This window comes from Halichoerus grypus, chromosome 6, assembly GCF_964656455.1.
Source record: "Halichoerus grypus chromosome 6, mHalGry1.hap1.1, whole genome shotgun sequence".
Classification (NCBI taxonomy): Eukaryota; Metazoa; Chordata; class Mammalia; order Carnivora; family Phocidae; genus Halichoerus; species Halichoerus grypus.
Window position 1 is genome coordinate 117,552,020 of NC_135717.1, and position 26,858 is coordinate 117,578,877.

Sequence of the window (26,858 nt, forward strand, 5' to 3'; positions counted from 1 at the left end):
CAAGCAAGGAAGACAGAGGGGAGTCTGGGGCTCCAGAGCACATCCTTGGGATTGGGATGAGAAGAGGGCACGAGAAGCTAGCTAAAGTGGGTCCCAAGCCACCTTTAATCCCAGAGCAGCAGGGGCCTTGGTGATGCCCTGGCTCTTCGTTCCGCCAGAGAGCGGGGCAGGGGCTCGGACCACCCTCGGGCCTCCTGGGTGCCAGGCTGGTCTCCTTGTACTCACAGTGGGCATCCAGGAAGGTGAGCACCTCCGCCTGGGCCACGCTGGCCCCCAGCAGCCGGGCGGTGATCAAGCCCTTCCTCTCCTCCTGCCGCACCACCCTCACGACCTGCAGCTTCTTCACGTACTGCTCCAGCTGCTCCTTTAAGTAGTCTGGAAGGGACAGTGTCCTTGGTGCCAGCTCACCACTGGGTGGCACACCTCACCCCCACCGTGAGCGCCAGGCTGGGTGCTCTCGGGCCTCCTGCCGGCCCGAGCACCTGCTGAACGAGGCAATTCCGTGGGCACCAAAGGTCGGGAGAAGGTGGAAGCAGGAAGCCCTGGGTGTGCCAGCACCCCGTGCCACCCCAAACCCCCCGTGCCAGGAGCCTGGCTCTGTGGGCCGATCCTGGGCCTGTTTACCTAGGAACCTCCTCTACTCTCTGAGCCAGGACCTCGAAGTTGTGTTTCTTTGGTCTCAGATCAACTACAAACATCCGCCAAAGGCTCTCAGCTGCCCCTGGGTCTCTGCATCTTCTCAGCCACCATCTTTTGGAACTGTGATTCCAGCCTCCTCTCTTTTCCACACCCGGGGGTTGTGGCCATCCTTTCTTAGGATCTATGACTCCCTGTCTCCCAGGCTCTTCTGAGTGAGCGGACAGGGAGAGCACACATAAATGCTGATTTCTGGCTTGCTGGGCCCGCAGCAAGAAGTCATACTCTAATCCTCTTTATTAACTCCTCTGCATGGAGAAATCTTTAAGAAGATGAAAAGATACTGAGCAGCTTTTTAATTAAATTAACAAAAAAATGTACCAAGTGTCAGCCCTGTGCCAAGCGCAGGGGGTGAGCCTGACGCCCAGGGAAGTGGCGATTGCAGGTAGGTGATCAGTGACCCCCCCCAGAGGTCGTGCAGGGCTGGGGGAGCCTGCAGTGGGCACAACCATCCTGAATCTGGGGGTTGGGGGAGGACAACTCCGCTGAGATCTCCAGCTCCTTCAGAGTGGGGGGCTTACTTCACGACCCTGCTATTCATTCTGAAATCTTCAGGGCTTTATTTTATTTTATTTTTTTTTCTTCAGGGCTTTAAAAATAGCTCTCTTCTGGGGCGCCTGGGTGGCTCAGTCGTTAAGCGTCTGCCTTCGGCTCAGGTCATGATCCCAGGGTCCTGGGATCGAGCCCCGCATTGGGCTCCCTGCTCCGCGGGGAGCCTGCTTCTCCCTCTCCCACTCTCCCTGCTTGTGTTCCTGCTCTCACTATCTCTCTCTCTCTGTCAAGTAAATAAAATCTTTAAAAAAAAAAAAATAGCTCTCTTCTGAAACAATCCATCTTGAAACACATTCTGAATCTTACTTATGGTTTATTCACCACTATATGGTTTATCTGTGCCATGGTTCTGTTCCCGACTATGTAGAATAGAGTGGCCTAGAGTTTGAGCTTTCTGTTTGGGGCTGTGGGATCAGCCCAGTGCTTAGGCCTTGCTTCAAATGCAGCGTTATACAACTGTGGGGCCTGAAATCAATTAATTTTGTGTGTGATTGATTTCTCTCCCTCCTCCCTCCCTCCCTCTCTCTCTCTCTCTCACACACACACATACACTATGCCCTAATACTTGAGCACCTACCATGTGCCCGCCATTGAACTGGGTGCTTACGTGCTTTCTTACTTAATCTTTTCTATGAAGATTAAAATGTTCTGAAATCTGGGTATTGTCCCTGATGTTTAGGAGTCAAAATTGGCCTCATGTGGCAGCTGCAGTCTAGCACTCCGCAAGCAGGTGCTAACACACTGCCCAGACATTATCCAGGGCAGGGACGGGCCGGGTCCGGGTGTTGCCCTCAAGAAGCTCCTGGACTCATAATCCAACTACAGCCCCAAGTGCTGGCTCTAACAGGAAACAGGAGGGAAGAATGCCAACCAGGAGCCTCACCTTCTCAGCATGGCTGATGTTTCCCCTGAGAACTCGCTTAACTGTGCTCAGAGGAAGTACATGGTGGTGGAGATAACCCAAGGACAAAGCATCATAGGAAGTGGGTTTTGTGGTAAGAGACTGAGAAGCACTGAACTGTGAACCCCAGGGGGTGCTAAGCTCTACAAAGCCCTTCTCCAACGCCTTCCTTCCAGTCTCAGGTGGTTAGGCTGGACCTGGGGATTCTGAGCACGAGCCCCAGCCCTGGACCCACTGGACATCTGCCCCAGAGATGCGTATAGCAGAGCTGAGTGTGGAGACACAGGCAGAACCATCCATACTTTCTTATGTTCCCCCAGACGTTCACCTCCTAATTCCGGTTCAACAACCCACCACCCCAGTCCAGCTCCATTCCTCATGACTAGAGTCTATGAGACTCCTGTGACCTCGAACACACATGCATTATTCAGTCCCATGGTTTGAAATAGCATCTATACGCAGGTGGCTCCTAGGTCTTTTCTCCTGGCCTTGCCATCTGCACTTGGGGGTCTAACAGAACCACAAACCTAACACGCCCAACATGGATCCAGATTGCCTGCCAACCTGCCCCCCCTCGTCTCCCCGTGTCAGGATGTGGTACCAGCATGCTCCAGCTGCTTTAACCTGGGAGTCATGCTGGACTCTTCCCTTTTCTCACCCACCACAGTCAGTCCACCAGCCAGTACTGATGCTCATGCTTTCTCTGTTTCTCAAATAAATAAATAAATCTTAAAAAAAAAAAGAAAAAAAGAATAAAACACCTAGGAATAAATTTAACCAAAGAGGTGAAAGACCTGAAAACTAAAAGACATTGTTGAAAGAAATCACAGATGACACAATTAAATGGAAAGATATACCATGCTTTGGATTGGAAGAATTAATATTGTTAAAATGTCCTTACTATCCAAAGCAATCTACAGATTCAGTGCAGTCCCTATCAAAATACCAATAGCACTTTTCACAGCACTAGAACAAATAATTCTAAAATTTGCATGGAACCACAAAAGATCCTAAATAGCCAAACCAAGCTTGAGAAAGAATAACAAAGATAGAGATATCAAAATTCCAGATTTCAAACTGCAAGTTATAGTGTTCAAAGCACAAAAACAGACACATAGATCAATGGAACAGAATACAGTCCAGAAATAAACCCATGCTTATATGCTCAATCTATGACAAAGGAGGCAAAATATACAATGCAGAAAAAAATATAGTCTCTTCAATAAATGGTGTTGGGAAAACTGGACAGCTACATGCAAAAGGATGAAACCGGACCACTTTCTTTCTTTCTTTTTTTTTTTTTTTTAAGATTTTATTTATTTATTTGATAGAGAGAGACACAGTGAGAGAGGGAACACAAGCAGGGGGAGTGGGAGAGGGAGAAGCAGGCTTCCTGCAGAGCAGGGAGCCCGACGCAGGGCTCGATCCCAGGACCCTGGGATCATGACCTGAGCTGAAGGCAGACGCTTAACGACTGAGCCACCCAGATCCCCCGAAACTGGACCACTTTCTTACACCATTTTAGAGAGAGAGAGAGCACGAGTTGGGGGAGGAGCAGAGGAAGAGGGACAAGCAGACTTCCTGCTGAGCAGGGAGCCCGATGTGGGGCTTGATCCCACAACCCTATGATCATGACCTGAGCTGAAATCAAGAGTCGGAGGACATTGAAGACATTATGCAAAGGGGAATAAACCAGAAACAAAAGGACAAATACTGAATAATTCCACTTATATGAGGTACTTAGTCAAATTCATAGAGACAGAAAAGTAGAATGGGGGTTGACAGGGGCTGGGGGAAGGAGGGATGAGGGCATCATTGTTTAAAGGGTACAGAGTTTCAGTTTGGGAAGATGAGGGAGTTCTGGTGATGGATGGTTTCACAACAATATGAAGGTATTAAATGCCACTGAAGGGTGCACTTAAAAATGGTTAAGATGGTAAATTTTATGTTATGCATATTTTACCACACACACATACACAGGAAAAATCCAAACACTGACCACTGCTTACAAAGGTCTTGGGACTCAGTTTTGTTCATCTCTTAAACTCACTTTGTACCAGTGTTCTTCTTGTCTCTTTGCTCACTGCAGCCCTGTGGCCTTATTTCTGCTCCAATAACACACCTAGCCTCAGGGTCTTTCCACTGGCCGTTCCCTTTACAGCAGACCAGCCAGAGTAGCCCTTCCTGGCTACCTTGGTTACAAGAGCTCCCTGAATATTCACTAGCCCATCATCCTGCATTCTTTTTCTTTTTCCTCTAATTTAATTTCTTCAGAGTACTTACTATCTGAAATTATTTATTTTCTGTCTTTCCCGTTAAAAAAGTTAGCTCTAAGAAGATAGAGACCTTGCCTAGCCTGTTCACTGCTGTAGCCCCATGGGCCCGCACAGGGTGTGGTGCCCGGTAGGTAACTAAAAAAAAATACTTATTAAGCAAATCAGTGAACGCCTGCCTTTGTTTACTCTTCTCTTGTGGGCTGTCCCACTCTTCCTTGGCTTCTGAAAAGGCTAGAAAAGAACAACAGAAAAGCCCTTCTTGTAGGCAGGATTTCCTCACTCATTTTTCCTGTTTTGTTTGTTTTTATTCTGTTTTCATGCCCATCTGTGTTCTATTCAGCCTTGAATCTAACTGCAACTGGGAAATTTTTCTTGATTAATCCATTTGGAAGGATAAAAGGAGAAATAAACAAGTATGACACCCTTTGGGAGTGTTCCACGATTCACTGGTCCAGATAGAACACATGGACACAGGGCCGAATTTTCAAACCTAAATCAAGATTCACTGTTGGCCACGTTCCATTTCCAGGTGTAAGGAGGAGACTGGCAGATGAAATTAACATAATTTCTCGATGGGCAGAAACAGAAGGAAACAGCGAAATGGAAACTTCCCCGGAAAATCCAGGACCCAGAGTTATTATCGAGAGGACTTCTTACATTATAAAACACGTATATAGGTAAAGCAACTTTACCTGTTGAAATACACACTGGAAGTTGTAATTCGACTAAAATCAGAGGCTTTGAACAATTCCCAACTTGCATTACTTAGGAGTTTAGGAGGCCACGAGAGGACCTGCCACTCTGATTCTGAGCAGCATGGGGAAATAGAAGTGGGGGAAATCTTGAGCTAATCCAAAGTGCTCCTCAAATGTCTCCTCCCCCAGGTTTCACAATGTGTTTCCCGCCTCAGGGCCGCCCTTCTTTCTCTTCACCTCCCTCCCTTCCTCTAGCACGCCCCCTCCTCTCCGCCACTGGTCACCATGACCTGCTCACTCCTCTCTCCCTGATGAACCTGCTCACTGAGGGTCCTGTTCACTTCCTGACACTCTGGGTTCTAGGTGTGTCTGCTTTCCTCCCATCCATCCCACAAATCCCCATAGGAGGGCGGCCTAGATTCCCTCCCCCCTCAGGCTCCCCGAGGGGCAGGGCAGGGCTTTCAATACAGGGATGCCCTGTTGGGGGCACAGTGGACCGATGGGCCTCGAGGGCCCGTTTCGAGAAGCTTGTAGAGTGTGCCAGACCAGGAGTGGACCTGGCTGCTGAATGGGCCACGCAGGAATGAAATCGGTGCCTGGGCTTCGGACTCCAAAGTGGGAAAGAAAAAAGTTCCCCAGCTTGGCACGAGGCCTCTTCCCACCCAGGCCAGTATCAAATGTCTACATATACTCATGGTCCTACCTCTGCTCCCGGGCGGCAGGAGGGGATGGCAGAAGAGCATGGACACACACAGCCCCTTTTTGTGTGTGCGTAACGAGAGCCAGTTAATCTGATCAAACGGTCAAATGTGGGAAATCTTATCCTGCTGTGGACCGTGGCGATTTCTGACCATGGATCTGAGTTTTTTCCTTTTCCCTGCAGAACTGAACACTGCTGAAAGCATCTCTAGGGTCCGAAAGCCCTCGAGGTGGGGTTGTTTATCGTAGGGTCCACGAATTCCCTGGAATTACATGCATCGGTCCCACGGCCCCTGTCCCCATTCTGGCCCATCATCCCACTCTCAGGTGACTCTAAGAACTTCCTCTCCGGAGTTGGAGTCTGCCTCTCTTCCTGACACCTACCCTCCCCCAAAGCTGCCACCCTTCTAAGACAAGGTCATTCTCCAGCTTAAACACCTTCAGTGACTCTCATTTTTGTCCTAAATAAATACTTTTAGCATGGCACGAATGTCAATTCAACATCTTTTTAGTGTCATTTCCTACACCAAACCTAAGCTTCATCCACATCAAACCTCTCAACTGCTCACAAACACACCTGTGTCTCTAGGACTCTGCTTATGTCATTCTCTCCTCTGGGAACGCCCTTCAGCACCTCTTCTCTCCCCAGACGCGAGTGCTTCAAGGCCCTGCTTCCATCTGGCCTCCACCGTGGGCCACCCTCGGCATACCACGCAGAAATAACACCTGGCGACGCACCCTCACGGCGCACTGCTCCCGTACAAAGAATAAACTGAAACTAATGCTTATGGAGCTCTTACTCGATGCTAAGTACTCCGTGGTGCATGAATTATCGCCTTTATCCCCCATCTCTGATCCCTTGTCCGGCATGTGAGGGAGTCGACTGCCTTCATTTTTAGAAGAGGAAACTGAGGTTCAGAGAGGTTAAGGATGTTGCCCTCCTTCCCAGAGGACCAGGGGAGACAGCGGCCCCCTGCTCAGGGCCCCCTCCAGCCTCACCGTCAGTGCTGGCGTCATCCACCAGTATGATCTCCTTCAGCAGGATGGCAGGGGCGGTGTGCAGAACGCTGTACACGGTCCGCAGCAGCGTGGACCAGGCCTCGTTGTGAAACACGATGATGACGCTGGTGGTGGGCAGTGGAGGGCAGCGGCGGAACTTCTGGTCGACACATCTAGAAGGATGGAGGTCCAGATACAGCTCTCCAGGTCCCCGGGAGTTCCAGGGGTGAGAGGGCCCTGTCCACAGGCTGCCATCACCATCCTCTGCTCTCCGTTGCGGTTGGGAGGAGCTGCTCCCTGTTCCTGGCTTACTCTGATCTTCCACCGACTCTGGGCCTCTGCACAGGTCCTAGCTAAACCCACTCCAAACCCCGTCTGCCCCACGGCTGGCTCGGTGCCCCAGCTGTGATGCGGAGGGCTCCCCTGCCCTCCCTCTGACTTCCCTCGTCTGCTCCCCACCCTGAGTTCCCAGGGCTGACTTTCTTCCTCAGTAATGTGTGTACTGTAAAAAGTGTAATCCAATCCAGAGGTCCCCGAGGGGAAGTAATAAAGGGCAAATTTGACATCTGAGAAAAGTGACTACAATTTCCGTACTCAAGGAGAGAAAAAGGCTCTTTTCTTTACAATTTACAGTGCTTCTCTAACCCATTTCCTCATTAATTCTCTGTAACCTGATACTACCATCACACACAATTTCCTGTGACCTATTCTGTGTCTTCATCGACTCCAGCTACGCTGGGCATGTGGCCACGCCACCACACTCTTGACACTCTCCCTTGGGTGGGGGTGGGACAGTGTGAATCCTAAACCTCAGGGAATCATGTGGCCTGACAGTCTTTCTATTTTTTCTCTCTCTCTTTTTTTAAGATTTTATTTTACTTACGAGAGAGAGAGAGAAGGAGCAGGGGGAGTGGCAGAGGGAGAGGGAGAAGCAGGCTCCCCGCTGAGCAGAGAGCCCGACGTGGGGCTCGATCATGACTTGAGCCAACGGCAGACACTTAACCGACTGAGCCACCCAGGTGCCCCCTGACAGCCTTTCTTATTCCCCCTCTGCTGTCAGAGAGATTTCTATGGATCCTCCAGAAGAGACTCCCCAACTTCCTCCACTGGCTACCCGCCTGCCCTGCACCCCTCCCCGCTGAGGAGCTCCTGATAACTCCGAGTGGCTCCACCTTCTAGGACTTTAATACTTGGTCCAAGTCTGAGGCACCCTAGGGTCACAGCCCTAAGGAATCATGAACTCGAGGAAGGGGGCTGCCATGTGAGAAAAAGCCAGAAAGGGTCTAACTCTTGAGCTGGGAAAGACAAAATCTTTGACTTGAGGACAATGTGAGCACAGCCACGGCAGCCTCGGGGTGAGGTGGCTACAGCTCAGACACGCAAGGGCTGGTTCACGGCCCAGGACCATGAGTATAAACGGCTTCACATGGAGGTTGGAATGAATTCCTGGTCCTGTGGCCCTTCACAGAGGGAAACCAGGAGGCATGGGGATAGTCCTGACCATCTGGGCTGCTGTCTGGAAATGTCCCTTTCTCAACAGCTCAACGGCAGAGTCCCACAGGCTCTCGGGCAGGCCTCCGCGGAGGGCAAGGTCACCGAGTCTGCAGTCTGGAGCTGTCCCTCCCAGTTACCCTCGTGCCAGGTCCTGGTCCCAGGCCCTGAGCTCCTCCTTCTGGGTCCCAGGCCCTGAGCTCCTCCTCCTTCACAACTATAATTTCATAACTGGTCATTTTACTGTCATGGTCTCCCTGGGCCTCTGGCCTGACCATGATACCAACCCCGAGGATAAGGGCACTGGTCAGGAAAAGAAGAGAGGGCTTAGCAGAAATCCTTGGCCATATCACACAACCACCAGTAGCTCTTTACCTGGCCTTTGGCCCATGGCCATGACCACACCAGCCACACCTTTGGCTGAGCCCTGGCCTCACCCCAGGACTCTGGGGGCTACTTACTCAGGGGGTCGGGTGTCCGGCCCCAGGGCCCTCTGCAGGGAGATCCGGTCACTGGCAAAGGCATTGAAGCAGTGCTTCTTATAGCCTTCTTCCTTTTCCTGGGTCTCCAGGCGGGTCCACTTGTCCTTCTGAAACGCTTTCCCATCTGCCCCGGGGCCATTGGGATCCTGGGGTGGCCGTTCCCAGAAGGGCTTCAGCTCAGCTGGGGTGTAGAACCCAGGCAAGCAGGACTGGTTTGTGGAGACAGCTGTCTCCTGGGGCTCTGGAGCCCTGATCTGGAGCTTAGGCATCGAATCTCTAAGGTTGTTCATGGCCCCCAGCATGAGGTCCAGGACGTGATCCTTCTGGCTCACCAACGACTTCAGCCATGGTTTCTCGGTGGCCTGTTCCGAGCTGCTTACATCCCGGTGCAGGACGAAGAGGAAGAGCACGAAGGCCCCGCCCACCATGGCCAGGCGCAGGTGCACGTGGCGTCTGCGGAAGAGCCGCATCCTCGGGAGCCCACGGGGACCCTGGCTGGGTCAGCTCTGAGTGGGGGGCCCAACCCCAGAAATAGCTCGGTAGGGTGTGGTGGCTACACCTGGGGGCCTCAGCCTGAGAAGGGAAGGGATGAGAGAGAGAAATGAGCCAAGGCAGAGGTGTGGAGGGAGCCCGGGGGCTTGGGATTTGAGTCCACGCTCTGCTGCCGAATGGTGACCACACCTAGGCCCAGTCACTTAACTCTTCTGGGCCTAAATTTCCTCTCTCCACAAGATGAGGAAACCAGACTCAGTGTTTCTCTCGTGCTCTAAGACTGTGACACTCATACACCTGGGATGACCAACCGACTGACTGCTGAAACTCTGCATGAAGAGGCTTAATCAACATAACCGCTTTGGGAAACAATGCAGCATTATCAAGCAAAATTTAAAATGTACCCACCCAGGGGTGCCTGGGTGGTGAGGTCAGTTAGGCCTCGGACTCTTGGTTTTGGCTCAGGTTATGATCTCAGGGTCGTGGGATCGAGCCCCACGTCGGGCTCTGCACTCAGTGGGGAGTCTGCTTGGGATTCTCTCTTTCCTGCTCCCTCTGCCCCTCTCCCCACTCTCTCTCTCTCTCAAATAATAAATAAATAAATCTTTTAGAAAAATTTTGAAGAAGAAAAAAATGTACACCCCCTATGACCCTGCAATTCTACTCCCAGTTTTACATCCCAGAGAAACTCCTGTGCCTATGAGCCAGGAGGCACGTAGGGGAAAGTTCCTAGCAGCGCTGACTAAAATGGCCAAAATTAGAAACAATGCCATGTCCACCCACAGAATGAACAAGTGTGAAATACCCGCAGCACAGAGCACTCTAGAGCAGTGACAAAGCATGAGCAACTTCTACAAGCAGCTGCACGGGGCAATCGCGGAGGCCAGACAGTAGGCTGCAGCAAGATACGTACCGGATGAACCCACTTACAGAAAAGTAAAAAACCTGGAAAACTAAACATACTGTTTATGAACACAAAAATGAAGGGGTGGTCAAGCTAGAAAGAAAAATGAAGGGGAGGGATGCCTGGGTGGCTCAGTCATTAAGCATCTGGCTTCGGCTCAGGTGATGACCCCAGGGTCCTGGGATCGAGCCCCACATCAGGCTCCCTGCTCAGCGGGAAGCCTGCTTCTCCCTCTCCCACTCCCCCTGCTTGTGTTCCTGCTCTCGCTATATCTCTCTCTGTCAAATAAATAAATAAAATCTTAAAAAAAAAAAAAAGAAAAATGAAGGGGAAAAAGACTCTGAAGGAATAATAAAACCAAAATTTCTGGAGAGGGAGGAAAACGTATGGGAATAGAGCCCTACAGTGGACTTCAAAGTATTTTTTCTTAAGTGGATGGTGGCTGCTGGGGGAACTGTTATTCTCCACACCCTTACATGTATTTTATAAATATTCTTCTGTATCTTACTCATATTTAATTAAAAAAACAAAACAAACAAACAAACAAAAAACACTTGAGGTTCTATGACAACATCTTCCGGGCAGAAATGGGATTATGTGTTCACTGGCTTCCATCCTCAGGAACTTAGTCACATGGCTCAAAGGATGAGTGTAAAATTCTCTGTGGAGAACTCTGGAAGCATAAGCCTTTTTTTGTTGTTGTAGTTAAAGCTTTTATTTATTTACTTGTGTGAGCTAGAGTGCGTGCGTGCACTTACGTGAGCAAGTCAAGGGGGGGTGACAAAGGGAGAGGGAGAAGCAGGCTCCCTGCTGAGCAAGGAGCCCCATACAGGACTGGATCCCGGGACCCTGGGATCATGACCTGAGCTGAACGCAGACGCTTAACCGACTGAGCCACCCAGGTGCCCCTGGAAGCATAAGGCTTATTGGTTAAATGTTAGATGTTGGTGGCAGGAGACCTGGGTACAAATCCCAGTTTTGCCCCTTCTAGTAACAATAGCACCTACCTGCTAGGGTTGGTTGTTGTAAGGATTAAAGCTCAATGAAATAATTCATGGAAAAAGTTTAGCAGTCTCTGGACATAGTAAGTTCTCAAAAAGTGTTAGTTTCCATTATTAGCATCTGTGTGTGCCTGGAACAAAGCAGTTCATCTCTCTAAGGCTCCATTTTCTCATCTAGAAAGTGGGGGTAACTAATACCTAACACATAGGGTTGCAGTGAGGATGAAATCAGAGATAATGTACGTAAACTACTCAGCAGAGTGCCGGGCACGTACTAAGCCGTCAATAAATGCTATCAATTATTTCTATTATTATAATTAATAAATCCCTGCTCAGCTTCCCAGCAATTATCCTTGAGTACCTGGTCCTTGGCCAAAGCCACATTCATTACCTGTGGCATGTCTTGTTTAAAAGTAATGCCAGTTGAGCTCCTTAATGCTGTTATTTAAACACACAAGCTCCTTCCTGCCTGTGGAGAGAAGCCTGGTGTCTGGAGCCACTTGGATCTGGGGAATATGAGTCCATCCTGATCTCAAGAGGGAGCAGGGCTAGACAGGTGGTTTTCTTTTATCACAGCGGATTCAGCAGCATCATCAAAAGTCAAATAAAACCAAATCTCTTTGAGCAAGCTTTTTGTATCAGGAGTCGTCTAGGAGACGGGGGAGGAAATGTGTTCATTCGGCCAGCATTGTGAATGCCTGCTACATGTCAGGTACTCTGCCAGACGGCTGTGTGAAGTGGGAGCTTAGGTACTGAATTAAGAATATTCAGGTTAGGACCTGCCCAACGAGGAGACACAAGCCACGCCCACGGCATCAGCAGGTGGTTCCCCCAGCATCTGAGCTCCCACTTTGGGGAAGTGAAACCCATGGGGTCATTCTGACTGAAGGCCCAGTTTCAACACACCCACACAAAGGAAGAAGCAGAGGCACAAGATTTATTATTACTTACGGATCCCAGAAGCGAGGGGGCGCAATGAGCCGGGGGAAGGGCAGTCCTTGGTCCGGGGCCACCTGCAAGCAGGAGACAGAGATAGACGGCTAGCACCTATACTCAAAGGCACTTGGGACAGAGGTCACTAACTTTTCTTGGGCTTAACTCCTAAGTGGTTATTTTAAAAGGTGCCCCGCTAAAAGCAAAACGGGAACTTTCGGCAGGTATTCTAAACTCAAGTCCTTATCTAAACGTCCAGACTCTGCATGTGAGTAGGGTAATCATACTCGGTAAAATGCCGAGGCAGCAACTCAGAAAAACAAAGCTGTCTTTCTCAAAAGTTGTTTTCCTCGTCAAAATGGGGCAGACAGAGATGAGCAAGTCCAGCCTTCAAGGAGCATAGAGTCAACTGGGAAAGTCAGATTTTTTTTTTTAATTGAAGTATAGTTGACCGGGGAAGTCAGATTTTAAATGGAGATCACCCAGTGAGACAGGCACCCTTGGTGCCCAGAAAGAGAGGACGCAGGAAACTCAGCAAGTGGGGAAGGGTGATGTCTGTGAAGAGGTCCCGCAGTAGGAGGAGTCTGGACTGAGCGCTAACCCACAGGTAGGAGCTGGCCAGGCAAGGCGAGCACATTTCAGGCAGAGGGAACAGCACAGACTAAGACCTAGAGGCAGGAGATAGCACAGCCAAGCAGAGAACTGCCAGTAGTTCATTATGGGGGGTGCATGAAGACAGACAGGAATAGCTGAGGATGGGCCTGGAGAGGCGGCTGCAACTGGGTCATCATGCCAAGGAGTTCGCGCTTGACCTGCGGTATGGGAGCAACAAAAGCTTAGCCTGAGCCCAGCATTACAGGAAAACAGTATGATAGCCGGTGGAAGGCATCTAGGAGATAGATCTGACTGGCAGCTGGATGGCCAATGGAGAGGGGTTTGGCGGGGAGGGGTTCCTGACCCAAGATAGTAGCAGTGTGGATCAGGAGGGAGGACGATGCTAGGAAAACTCCCTTGGGTGATGGGATGGGAGAATCCACCCTATCTGGGACACAGAGGGACAGGGAGCCAGGCTGCATCTGCCCTGATACTTTCTGTCTACCATCCCACTGCAGCAAGAGAGAGCACAGTTAGAAACAAGGACTGGGTAACAGCTTAGTTACCAGCTGCTGCCAAGTTTTTGAGACTCACCTCCTCCAGGAAGGCCTCCCTGATTGATTCACTCAGAATCACCAAGGTCACTCCAATTCTCTCGTCCTGGAATTGCCTCGTGGTCCTTTGCAGTGGGGTTCACCTTTGCTCCTTTTATTTCCCCTGGACAAAGAGATCTAAGGTTAAATTGAGTTCTTCCCAGGCATCTGCTCTTTCAATCCAGCCTGCCTGTCTAAGCCTTGCTCTCTGGAGTCTGCAGTTCCTCAAGGTACTAACCACATCCTGAAATGAAACGGGACACCTGTGATTAGCCAGGGCGGTAAGGGACAAGGTCTCTGTTTGCTCAGCATGTGGGCAATAGGAAAGAGCCTGGCAGAAGGGACACATAATCAGATGGAAGCCAGAAGACTTTGGGATTAAGGATTCCTGGCCTCCGCGTGGGAGATTCCCAGAAGTGTGGTTAGCAAGGGTGGGGAGTCAGCCCTCCACCAGCCTGGTCAAGGAGTAGTCCCTATTGTATGTAGTACTTGGTCAAGTTCAGAGGATCCTCCCCCCCAGTGTCTTGTATAGCTCCCTCATCTTTGAGCTCCCACACCTGGTAAACATGTCCACTGGTAAACATGTCCATAGCCCCCATCCACTCATTCCCCTCCTGCTACTGCTGAGCATTCATTCCCAACTCTTTTTCCTCCAGCCACCCTTGGGGTTGCCACACATGGAACCATCTTGGTTTCAGTACCAAGATGATGCCAGAAATCCTCTTCTTCCAGGAAGCTTTCCTAGATTGAACAAATGGGACCTGCTCCTCTGGCCTCACTAGCCAGAACACAAGCTTACTTTCTCTCACTGAGGTTTTACCCAGCCCTAGTCTATCAAACCACTGATTACAACCCATTGTAGGGTTGTGGAATAAATCTAAAGTGTTGCAAATCAGCATGAAAACATTTTTTTTTTTAAAGGAACCAGATTTCTTTTTTTTTAAGTTTTATTTATTTATTTGAGAGAGAGAGAGAATATGAGCAGAGGGGAGAGGCAGAGGGAGAAGCAGGCTCCCCGGGGAGCAAGGAGCCCAATGCAGGACTCGATCCCAGGACCCTGGGATCATGACCCGAAGCGAAAGCAGACACTTAACAGACTGAGCCACCCAGGCGTCCCGAAAACATTCTTTAAAAGATCAGAATAGAGGGGTGCCTGGGTGGCTCAGTCGGTTAAGCGTCTGCCTACAGCTCAGGTCATGATCTCAGGGACCTGGGATCAAGCCCCGCATCAGGCTTCCTGCTCAGTGGGGAGCCTGCTTCTCCCTCTCCCTCTGCCCCTACCCCAGCTCTTGCACGTGCGCGCGTGTGCTCTCTCTCTCTCTTTCTCGCAAATAAATAAATAAATAAAATCTTAAAAAAAATCAGAATAGAATCAAACAAAAAAGAAAATACCAAAGTGTATCACATGCAATATGGGTAAGTATTGTTTTGTTAAAATTTCGTATCAGTTACTACATATATACATGTAGAGCATACCAAAAGTCTTAGCAGTTTTAAGCTTTAATAACTTCAGAAGTGTAAACACTACAGACTTAAGAACATCATTTGAAACTTTTATTAAAATTTCTTTTTCCTGGGGCACCTGGGTGGCTCAGTTGGTTAAGTGACTGCCTTCGGCTCAGGTCATGATCCTGGAGTCCCGGGATCGAGCCCCGCATCGGGCTCCCTGCTCGGTGGGGAGTCTGCTTCTCCCTCTGACCCTCCCCACTCTCATGTGCGCTCTCTCTCATTCTCTCTCTTTCAAATAAATAAATAAAAAATATTTAAAAAATAAAAATAAAAATAAAATTTCTTTTTCCTGATTTTTATGAATTCTGAATAACAAATTTTTATTTTAATGCTTGTCTCCGCCCATTAGAGATGATAAACATATCCTGATACAAAATGAAAAGGAAAATTTGTTGTTTAAAATTCATCAAACTCAATAAAGGTGAAAGAAATTTAAATTCCTACATTCTCAAATGATGCTTTTCTGTTAGTTTGTAGAATTCATACCTCTGATGTGAATAAAGTGTCAAAGTGCCCTAAGACTTTTGGGAGACTCATATGGGAGTGGGCACTACGTCTCGTTGTAAAATGTCTTTCTTATTCCGGCCCGGTCACAGAAGGTTGAAGGCCAGTGATGCAATGTAGTCCCTCCTTTTTATATCCTAGCCTCCTCCAAGAAGCCCCTTCAGATCTCCCAGCAGAATTCCTCTCTCCAGCCTCCCGTCCCTTCTGTCTGTGCTTCCACGCTGGCCTCCTCTCTGCCCGCCTCAGGTCAGAGGAGTCTGTTCTCTCTTGCCCCTTTGTGAACGCCGGGCCAGAGAGGCAGGTTGTTTTCGCCTTTTCGGTCACTTGCAAAGTCTAGCCCAAGTTTTTCAGGGAGTAGATATTCCATAAACTCTCATTCAAGGAGATGAAGCCCGAGGGGTTAAAGTGACGTGTTCCAAGCTACAAGGGTAAGCGATATTTTGAATGCACTTACAGGAGCAAGCATTTGAGTTCCGTGGTATTCTGTTGTTACACCTCAGCAGGCCGCTTTGGCTGGGTCTGTCTGCGAGTCCAGCGCCCTCCTTTTACAGGAGAGGCCAGAGTGGTTAGGTGACTTCTCTAGTATCACACAGCTGTGGCTCCCAAGAGCAGATGCCAGTCTCCCAAGTCCCAGGCCACTGCTCTGTTCCCATACTCTTCCCTCCATCTTGGAGGTCACCTGGGGGGTGGGGGTGGGTGGTCTGGGGACTGGGTTAGGCTCCTGTGAGCCTGGGGCCAGGCTGTCCCCCCCCCCACACCCCCCAGTTGCCCTGCCACTCACCAATCCACTCTTATTCGGGCCCCGCCCCTCCCCCAAATCCTACCTAGGACTACAAATGCTTTAACAATGGCAAAATTGTAAGTCCCAGGCAAAGTTTCAGCTTTGTGACAACCAGAGTCAGCCACCCCAGAACACGCCCTTGCTGGCCAGGTGGCCTTTTTGTAACAAAGTTTCTGTTTATCAGCTAAGCTCCTCACCTCCGGGAGACGTGGCAGCCAGGAAGTAAGCAGTCGACACCACCACGGGGATGTTTGCTCAAGTTACTCAGACTACCGCTCAATTACAGGTTCTTCGAAAAAGTGATGACTGTCACCATTCTCACCGAGGGCGCAGGTGTGTGGAGCTAGACATCATGTTGGGGAGGGGGCAGGTCAATTTCAAGCGACCAGTGTGGGGGGAGAGCACTGAGAGGCCCTTTGGGGCCATTTGATTCTTTCTTGTCACCAGCACTTCTCCATCAAACACAACACCCATTTCACTTCCTCTGTTCTCATGAGTAGCGAATTCTCTCCTGCAAACCCCTCCTCCCACCCTCTGACCCTTTGATTACAGAATGCTGGGAGGTTTTCACTTTCCCCTTAATTACACCTTCAAGACATTTCAGCTTTTCCTCAAGATTCAAGCGGCAGGACTGTGGCGTATTTTCCCAGAAAGATGCACTCAAAGTTATTTCTGTAGCTAATCTCTCATGTCCCCCGCCCCCCCATCTAGGTTCATTTTATGTTTGCATAACATTTTAAGCCGAAGTTACCCAGCCACGGATATTCCATTGAAAAACTCAACCCAAATTTGCTCACAAGGTATACCTAGAACAGTGCTTGGCATGTAGTCGGTGCTCAATAAATGTTTGTTCATTTATTCCAAGTCTGTAAAAACCACTGAAAATCAAACTAATACGTGACCAAACAAAGTTCAGCAGCTCACGGGTTTTTCACTGGAGGACCTCCAGGCCCGTCGGGTGGGGCAGGGATGTGCAACTGTTCTCGAAGGGAGGCTCAGGAGGCTCGGGAGGCTCGGAGACTGCTGGCTCCTCCGTGTCGGAGTGGGGGAGGGGGAGGGGTGACCCCGAATGGTATTTCTGAAGGCTTGGGCAGGGCCCCAGATTTGAGGAGGGGGTGGTGACGGGGGGGGGGGGAGGGCAGAACTGTGGTTTTTCCTTCTCTCCTCACCCCACAGGTTGCTCCCGGCTGTAGGGCGGCTACCCAGGACCACCCGCACTCAACTTGCCACACCCTGAGCTCACGCTCTACGCCCCGCCCCCTAAGTTGGCGGGTCTTCCCAATTTCCCCGTCGCTGCCAGTAGCACGGAAATCCTTGAAACAGCCCCTGCCCCGGCCCCACTCCCAGGCACCTACGATAGTTTTCAGTGCCTTCTCAATGTCAGGTTCATTCCACGCCCCTCTCCCAGGTCCTGCTGATTCATTCCCTACCTCCTGGATCCTCCTCTTCCTCTCTCTCTTTCAAAACCGTCATCTGAGACTGCATCCTTATCTCCCCACATCTGGAGGATCAGCAGAAGCCGCCTGCCTTGCCTCAGGCCCCTCTCCCTTCCACAATCTGAGCAGCTATATTCTTATTCCTTTAGCGCCAGTTGACGGCAGCCGAACCTGTTTGCTTTCTCCTTCCCGGTCCTTAAATGTCCTCGTCCTCGATCTTCGGCCTCCAGAATGCTTTTCCCGACCAACCCACCTAGCCTTCTCAGCCCCACAGCATCCCACAGCCCTGAGGAATTTGGTCATGCTATTCCATTGCCTTGGTCTGTCTGTCCTTTGTTCTCTGTTATAGGTAGAGCTGAGGGTGAGGGATTGGGTTTCTTCCTTCCTTCAAACCGACCTAGGGCTCAGGACAAGGTTGCACAGGGTACAGGAGAATAACCTGCCCCCATGGGGCTCTCAGGTGCCACAAAAGAGTCTTCTAACAGTCCTTTTTCTCCCCAGACTGAACCCAACCTTGTTCACTGGGCGAGCCTTTTACACAGCACAATTACACCATTGAGCTCAACACTGAGACAGGCACTGCCCTGCACTTGACCTCTCATTTATTCAAACCCTCACTCTCATTCTCATTGAATGAGAACGGACATTTTGGGCTTTCCCAGAGTGGGACAGAGGGCTGTATGAAGAACCAAGTTCACCCAAGTCTTTGGCACGGCCATTCGCTGGGTCCCTCTGGTACACAGACACCCTCTCTGATCTTCAGCTTCACTTCCAGAGCTGGTGAGGTCTGCGTGAGCCAGAGGAGGCTTAGGGCAATACCACCACCACTTTTGATATCACTACGCATCACAGCAAGTCAAATGACAGTTATCTTTTCCATTTTACACGGAAGGAAACTGAAGCACAGGGAGGAAGCCAGCACAGTGATCAAGGTCACATAGCAAGGAAGTAGCAGAGGCAGAGTTTGCACTCAGTCCCAGGTCTCTCCAAAGCCCACTGTCTTCACCATGACACCACGCTGCCTCTTATTTGGCTGTTGCTTGGAGCTTTGCCAAAGCACTTTCATAGACACCTCATCTGCTCCCCACCCAGGGAGTGTTTATGCAATTTGGCCAAGGTTAGACAGCTAAAGTAGAGACAGAGCTAAGTCGGCTGCCTGGATCCATCATACCCAACTGCCTCCCTGCATTGGGAGGCCCCTGGTCCTAGGGTTAGCTGCCCCTCCTATTCCTGACTTCCGTTTTGGGCAATTGCTACCTGCACTAAGCCTATGGTCCTATGTCCTATCCAGGACACCTGAACTTGGGCTAAGATGTTTCTGATCTCAGAGGGCATTCAACATGCATCAGCACCTCCCCTTCTCAAGTGTGGGTTCTCCACGCTGCTGTGGGTGGGTGTGAGCTGTCCTGCCAACTGCGGACAGTGATGACCAAGGCCGAGGCCATCTCAGGCAGCCTGGGATCCTTCATGGTTCTACTGGCTCCGGACTCCCTCTTCTCTTTGACAGTCCTGCCCTTTCTGTCCTGATGCCCCTGAAAGTAGCTTCTCTTGTTACCTCTGTGTGCCTACATGAATGGCGATGTTGAGGAATAGGAACTTGGGGAGTATCTGCAGTGATACCAGCTTCTGCAGGATAATAGGAACCAAAGTATATTTCAAACCCCTCACCTTACCTTGTACATGAACTTGCCTGTCTCATCCTTTTTACCCTTCCTCTGATGGGGAGGGACAGGGCTCATGTGTTGGGGAGGTGAACAGGGCCTGCGCAGTGCACACACATCTCTGGTAAAACGAGCAGAAGCCCACACATGTCTTTGGTGTGTCTAGAGTTGCTAACCTCATCCAGTGCCTGTAAACTGCATTTGTGGGTCTGGAGGGGCAGCGTTAAAACCCTTCCTGGGGCTGTTGCGCTGGGTGTTAGCCAATAGAGGGGGTCTGTTTTAAGCTTGGCTGACAAACTGAGCCCCCCTTCCCCCATTCACACAGGAGAGCCCTGTCCTACCCTCTGCAGACGTCAGGGTCTGGGATGACTAGCTCTGGGGGCAAGTAACAAACGGTTTCTCCTTTCAGTTAGCCTGGGGCTTGTCGGAACAAGTGACGGGGAAATCGGGAAGTTGGCGACAGTCACAGTCATGAACACCCTGAGACTCCCTTCCCACAATACCACACAGCTCCCACTTCTAAAAGGCCCAAGACACCAGACAGAGGACATCTGAGACCCCACCTCTACTCAGGCGCAACGTGGCACTGGCAGGAGGATATATCTCTGAAAGATTTCCTGTAGCGGGGCACATGGGGTGGCCCAATCTGGGAAGAAGGGGAACAGAAGGGATGCGGGGCCATGGGTGGGTAAAGGGAAAAGGCCGTAGAACCCTGGAGGGACTGCTACAGCTTGTCCCTCTCCCACCCCCACCCCCCTCCAAGTCCCAGAGGTCTGAGCTTTTCATTCATCTTCCAAAGGCGGAGGGGGTGGGGGGGTCCTACCGAGGGAGGAGCTAGAGGCCACCGCGACAGCTTAGGACCAGTCTGGCCCAACCCCTTCATTTCACTACGGGGGGTGGTGAGGAGGAAGTGGAGGAGGAGAAGGTCGGCGGAGGAGGGAGGTGGGGAGCAAGGACCTGGCAGACGCGAGCTCGACCGGGGAGAAGTCCCGAGAAGCGAGAGAGCTCTGCGTTCTAGGCTCGGGGGTTCGGTCGCGGGCGCCTGCGAGGGTCGCCGGCTGCTTCTGCCACTTACCTGTCGCGCCAAGGCAGAGACACAGCCGCTCCGCGGTGCGGCTCGCAGGTTTCCCGACGGGACGTCCTGGAGGGCGGGGCCGGGGCGGGCCCTGCACGGCCACTGGGGCGCGCCCTTCGCGCCCCTCCCCGGCTAGGTGCGGGCGGCCACCCGGCGCGCCCCGGAGCGCTGCTGCGGGCCGCGGAACGCCCGGCTGCGCCTAGGGCCGCCCGGAGGCTGGTGGCCGGGCGGAGGGCGCCCCGCGCCCCCCCGCCATTCTCCGCCCCAGCGCTGCTAGGAGCCCGGCTTCTCCGGCTTCTCCAGATCTCAGCTCACCCGGGGCTGCAGTCTCGGCGGCCAGGCTCTCCGCGCCGGAAGAGATCGGAGCGTCCTGGTCACCCCAAAGACGAGAGGCTTTAAACCGAGCCGCGGGCGGCGCGGAGCAGCGTGTGCAGGGAACCGCGGCGTGCGGCGCATGGGCTCAGAGCGCTCGGAGCCGCGAGGCAGCGGCGCTGGAGGGGAGGAACGCGGCGGGCCGGTGAGAAGCCCCGGGGCTCCGTCCCAGGTTTGCTTCTCATTGGCGGGGTGGTCTTGGGCAAATGACTCCTCCCCTCCAGCCAGCGACCAGAGCAGGTAGTAACTGTGAGCCACGGACAATGCTAAGGGCTTCGCCCGCCCGGTCTCAAGTAAACCCCGACCCCAGCAAATACTCCGGTTGTTAGCCAGAGTATACACGGGAGACGGCTGAACACACAGCCTAGAGTGTTGCTTGCTCTAGGTGTGGTTCCCGGACCAGCAGCAGCAGCAGCATCTGATAATTTGTTAGAGACGTAGATTGTTGCCCCCCCCCCCCGCGACCTAAATAATATGAAACTCTGGGGATGGGGCCCACCAATGTGCATTTTTAAAAGAACTCCAGGTGATTTTGGTGCTTGCTCAACTTTGAGAACCATTGAACAAGTGGTGGCAGGGCTAGAATTAGAATCAATAAATTAAGTTCTGAAGCCCAGGCTCTGAATCCTCCTGCCATAGCCTCGGGCTGCCCACCGGTTCTCTCCAGCTCTACGGTTCTGTGTTGTCATCTTTTAGGTCCTTATCTCAGTCATAGAGAAGTAACATAGATGGCTACAAATAGCTGGTAATTTGGAAAGGTTCTATGGTAGAAGCTTGGACCACTGATTCTGGTTTTCTTTTTGTTTGAATTTTTATTTTTATTTATTTATTTTTAAAGATTTTATTTATTTGACAGAGACACAGTGAGAGAGAGAACACAAGCAGGGGGAGTGGGAGAGGGAGAAGCAGGATCCCCAATAAGCAGGGAGCCCGATGCGGGGTTCCATCCCAGGATCCTGGGATCATGACCTGAGCCCAAGGCAGACGCTTAACGACTGAGCCACCTAGGCGCCCCTTGTTTGAGTTTTTAAATGCGCGTGTATTTCTAAGTGTGTAAGACCTGGGAGCATGCGTGTGGGTGGGTAAATCTGAGCAAGGAGACTGCTCTCACATGAACTGGGAAGGGCAGAGAAGCCACTTGGGGATCCACGGTTGGTCTAAGGGAAGTCATCTTATTTTCCCACAGGAAGTCATCTGTGGGACCCCGAGGTAGGACTGAGCTATTTATTCAGAAGGAGGCCAGAATTTTTCCGGTGATGGAGTCCCAAGAGACAAGGCAGGCCAGTGGAGCCTGGAAGAGACTTTGCCCGGCTACACTAGATCAAGGGACCAGGAAGGACGGACTCTCCCCAAAGGAGGAGAGAAGAGAGGCATCCATGCACTCTTGGCAGGGTCACCTCTCTCTTAACTGCAATCCCGCCCCCCCCCACCCCCGACTCCCTTGCTTTCACACTAGACTGTCTCTGGGGTGTAAACTCCTGAAGAGAGACCTTTCCAGAATTTACCTGGATCATCCCTTTTAGCCCCGTTACAGAGCCTCAGCGCTATAACTCCCACTGCTCAGCTGCTACCATTCTTGTCACTTGCCTTATTCGACAGCTGTCTGACTCAGACTCAGGGCATTTCCTATGGAAGACTGTGGGTTGCTGTGCCTTATTTGCACTTCCTGGGGGTGAGACACTCCTGTATATGGTCTGAGCCTTCTGTCTTTGCTCTGCCCTTCCTCCAACACGCCTCTGGGACCCTTGGGGTTGTGCGATCCTGGCCTGGCCCTTGAGCCTTAGTCAAGACCCAGCTTGACCTGAGGATGATGGGCCAGGCTGGACTCACAGCCTCAGTTCTTCCCCAGGTCATGGCAGAGTCATGACCACCAACCCTAGCCTGGAGTTCCCGAGAGGGTGGTGTCCGGCTTCTCAGGGAAGCCGCATCTGTCTGTGTTTCCCGAAGCAAATTACTCATCCCATTTTACTTCAGCTGACTCAAATTTTAGACATGACATTGAGTCCTTAGAATAATTAGCTGCCTAATTTGGAGGTGCATGTAGTCTGCAGGATGTGTGACCCGCCCCTGATATGTCATACACCGAGCTGTCTCTCCTAGCTGGAAGGACGGTTTGGGCTCCCTGCCCTCCACTCCAGGAAGGTCTGGAGGTGAGCCACTGCAGAATGGTGACTGTGACCTCAGCCTGTCCCTGGTGGCAAGCCACTTAAAAAAATAGTTTTCTTGAATTGAAGAAGTTATATAGGCAGGTGGTTAAAAATTTTTTTTCAAGCCCTGTAAAAAGGAAGGTACATTTTCTCCCTCCTAGACCTTAAGATCTCTCCAGAGGTCATCGATGCATATCCATGACCGAAACTCTTCCCATCACTAAGCTCTTCTGTAGAACATGCCTGGATTCCTTGCTTCTCCCGAAGTCCTGTGAGTTTCAGCATTTTCTCACCATCTTATTTTTATTTCTTGGTCATTTTAGATTTTGTTTCTGGGTGTTCTGAGTCTCGCCTTTTACATCAGTGTGCTTTAGGGGGTTCCCCCGTAAGGCAGGAAACGTGGTGGGGAACAGATCGGTTGAATCACGGGAGACAAGGGCAGCTCTGTAAGGCTATTGACATCAGCTTTGGCCCTTATCGAGTCTCTTGCTTCCACATGTAGTCCCAGAGAGGGGACGCCCACCTCTAGATGCGGCGGAAGGAGGGAGACTGGCCCATTAGGTGGAGGTGCTGCCTCCACTTAGCGGACAGAGTTTACAGAGGAAGCTGCCATGAGTTTGCCAGGCAGGTGGTGGGGGTACAGCTGGCTGCTTGATAGCCTGCCCCCCCAGCTATCACTGCACCCCACCTCCGCCGCCCACAGGTGGCTAACCAGCAGAAAGAACTGAGTGAGTTTCCTGAACTTCTTTATGTCTCCATTTCTTATCTGGAAAGTGAGGTTAATGATGCCTAGTGTTGTTGTAAAGCTTGAGCAGATAACTGATGTGAAAGTGTGATAATTTGGTTCTTCTATTACATCTGTTTCTTTATCTTTTCCGCCCATATTTCCCCTTCCTCCTTCGCATCTCATTTCCCTCATGCCCAAAAGAGAAACCCTCAAGGCAAAAAATGTTTTAGGAACCCAAGCAGAGCTGTCCCAAGTTCTGCCATAATCCCTCAGGCATTACAATTCACTCACCTCGGCCTCAATTTCCTTATCTGTAAAATGGGTATAAATATTATTTTTATTATTGAGTTGTTAGGTTGAATAAGTAAAATGTTTATTTTTAAACATTTTCAAATGTTTATTTGCCAATGTCTGGCACACAATAAGCACTCAGTAAATATTAGAATGTTAGCCCTTAGCATTAGCTGTTTTCCTTCTTCTAGTTCTACCATTAGCAAAACGACGTCGAAGCCTACCGCATGCCAGCCTCCATATGGGGTAGGACACGGAGATACAAAGGTAAATAAGCCCATCTCTCTGTTCAGGACACCTACAGTATAGGAAGGGAGGCTGATAAATGTACAAATGTACACAAACCATTTTACAAAACAGCTTTATAAAAAATAAACTTTGTCAGTGGGACAGGAAAAAAATGTAAAAAGGTTAATGACTGGGGTAGAGTCAGGACTAGGGTAAGGTGAGTGAAGTATTAGCCTTAGGTGCAAAATTGAAGGGGACGCTGAAAACCTTTGTAATCAATAATATTTAATGTGATATTTTAATACACCCAAATTAATGCAAAAAATCTATCTTGGACAAAATATCAACAATTGTTTTCTGAAATGTTAGAATTTTTTTATTCTTTTTTTTTTTTAAAGGTTTTATTTATTTGACAGAGAGAGACACAGCGATAGAGGGAACACAAGCAGGGGGAGTAGGAGAGGGAGAAGCAGGCTTCCCGCTGAGCAGGGAGCCTGACATGGGGCTCAATCCCAGGATCCTGAGATCATGACCTGAGCCGAAGGCAGACGCTTAACGACTAGCCACCCAGGCGCCCCAGAATTTTTTTATTCTTATTAAGCACCAGCTTCATATCGTAGAAAATTTCAATTCTTCCTTTAACAACCCCTTCTTCCCTCCCCCACCCAAATTCTTGATAAAGAGCTCTTAAAGACACGTTATCTTCTCTCTTCTGTATAAAACTTTATCAAATAAAGGCAAAGAGCTGTGTATATCTTGCTATAAAATGCTGCCCACGGCTGTGGAGATGGTGTCTGCCCAGGCTCCTTTTTACTGTCCAGATCCTGAAAGACTGTTTGTTCATGAGGCAAAAGGAAAAGGCGCATGCACCCCATATACATTTTAAAATATATTTTTCAGTGTTATTTTTTCGAGAACATTAAAAACATTGAAAAACTATTGAAAAATTGAGAAGTAGGTGTATTAAAGCTCACAACATTATTTTCAGTTTAAATATTTAATTTATACCAGAAGAGAATTTACTATGATCTCACTTCAGCGGAAGTTAATTAAAATTTATTCGAGATGATCACTTGGTCAAAAGAAATTGTTAAACATGACAGTCTCTCAGTGGAAAGTGAAATAAGCAAGGAATTCGATTTTGAAAACATCATTGAAAAGTTTGCTTGCACGAAAGCCAATTTCCTTTGCCCTCAGGCTCCCATACGGCTCAACATGGCCAGAGATTGGGGGCTGGATAAAGAACCCGAAGACAGTGGAGCAGGGCATAAGAGAGAGAAGGATTAGAAGAGTTGCAGGGGTGGGTAATATAGCATTTATTGTTTTCTCTAATTACTCAAATATCATATGTCCAACATACAAAATTTAGAAAGCACAGAAAATCACAAAGGCAAAGAATAAGCTATTTGGGGTCCCTCGGTGGCTCAGTTGGTTGAACATCTGACTCTTGATTTCGGTTCAGGTCATGATCTCATGGGTTGTGGGATCAAGCCCTGCATGGGGCTCTGAGCTCAGCGTGGAGCCTGCTGGATATTCACTCCATCTGCCCCTCCACCCACTCATGCTCTCTCTCTTTCTCTCTCTCAAATAAATAACTAATCTTTAAAAAAATAAGCTATTCATAATTATGACACCTAAAAATAACCACTGTTACAATTTTGGTATAATATGTTCTGGTTTTTTCTATGTATATATAATTCACATGCACATACGTATTTCATAAATTCTGAGATGCATTTTTTTTCACTTTTTAACATTTCTGAGATCAGGATGTACCTTTTTTTTTTTTTTTAAAGGTTTATTTATTTATTTAGAGAGAGAGGGAGATGGTGGGGAGGGGCAGAGGGAGAGGGAGAAAAAGAATCTCAAGTAGACTCCCAGCCAAGCATGAGCCCGATGCGGGGCTTGATCTCAAGATCCTGAGATCATGACCTAAGCCAAAATCAAGAGTCAGATGCTTAACCAACTGAGCCACCCAGGGGCCCCGAGACCAGGATGTATCTTAAATTGATGATGTCATAATTTGATTAGCAATCTTTCCTTTACTGGTATATAAAATAATGATTTGTATTACAAATCTATGTTAAAGGGCGCCTGGGTGGCTCAGTCGTTAAGCATCTGCCTTCGGCTCAGGTCATGATCCCAGGGTCCTGGGATCGAGCCCCGTATCGGGCTCCCTGCTCAGTGGGGAGCCTGCTTCTCCCTCTCCCACTCCCCCTGCCTGTGTTCCCTCTCTCACTGTGTCTCTGTCAAATGAATAAATAAAATCTTAAAAAAAAAACCAAATCGGGGCGCCTGGGTGGCTCAATTGGTTAAGCAGCTGCCTTTGGCTCAGGTCATGATCCCAGGGTCCTGGGATGGAGCCCTGCATCAGGCTCCCTGCTTAGCCGGAGCCTGCTTCTCCCTCTCCCTCTTCCTGCCGCTCTACCTACTTGTGCTTTCTCTCTCTGTCTCTCTGTCAAATAAAAAAATAAAATCTTTAAAAAAAATCTATGTTAAATAACTATATATATAGTCATGGAATTATATGTATATGTACAGAATTACATATGTATGTAATTACTATATACATACTACAAGCTGGGATCATACTGGATATGCTGTTTTGTAACCTGATTTTTTGACTTACCATACTGTGAATATTTTGGTAATGAAATAATCTCACATGAGATCATTAATCACTGCATAGTGGTCTGTTGTATAGACAAGCCTTTTTTCTTTTTAGCCTACCACCTATTGCGGGACATTAAGGTTGTTTGTCTTTTTTGTTTTTCTATTATGTGTAGCTGGCTGTCCCATTAGAGGTTAAATCTGTACAT

General features: G+C 49.7%; 1 protein-coding gene across 4 annotated transcripts in view; it reads right to left on the reverse strand.

The window, feature by feature from the left end:
* The window catches only part of GALNT6 (polypeptide N-acetylgalactosaminyltransferase 6), a 32,072-nt gene extending 11,734 nt beyond the window's left edge, over positions 1-20,338 (reverse strand). Inside the window, exons 1-7 of one of the 4 annotated variants that reach the window (XM_078075975.1) lie at positions 20,275-20,335; positions 16,300-16,445; positions 13,310-13,432; positions 12,140-12,201; positions 8,771-9,364; positions 6,819-6,991; positions 226-375 (exon numbers count right to left, since the gene is read on the reverse strand). In XM_078075975.1, coding sequence (XP_077932101.1) covers positions 226-375; positions 6,819-6,991; positions 8,771-9,261 — 814 coding nt within the window. In that variant the 5' untranslated portion in view covers positions 9,262-9,364; positions 12,140-12,201; positions 13,310-13,432; positions 16,300-16,445; positions 20,275-20,335. Of the gene's footprint in view, positions 1-225; positions 376-6,818; positions 6,992-8,770; positions 9,365-12,139; positions 12,202-13,309; positions 13,433-16,299; positions 16,614-19,762; positions 19,783-20,274 lie in introns of those variants that run through there. The other 3 variants (XM_036098867.2, XM_078075976.1, XM_036098868.2) reach the window with 3 other exon arrangements.
* Positions 20,339-26,858: the final 6,520 nt, after the last annotated feature.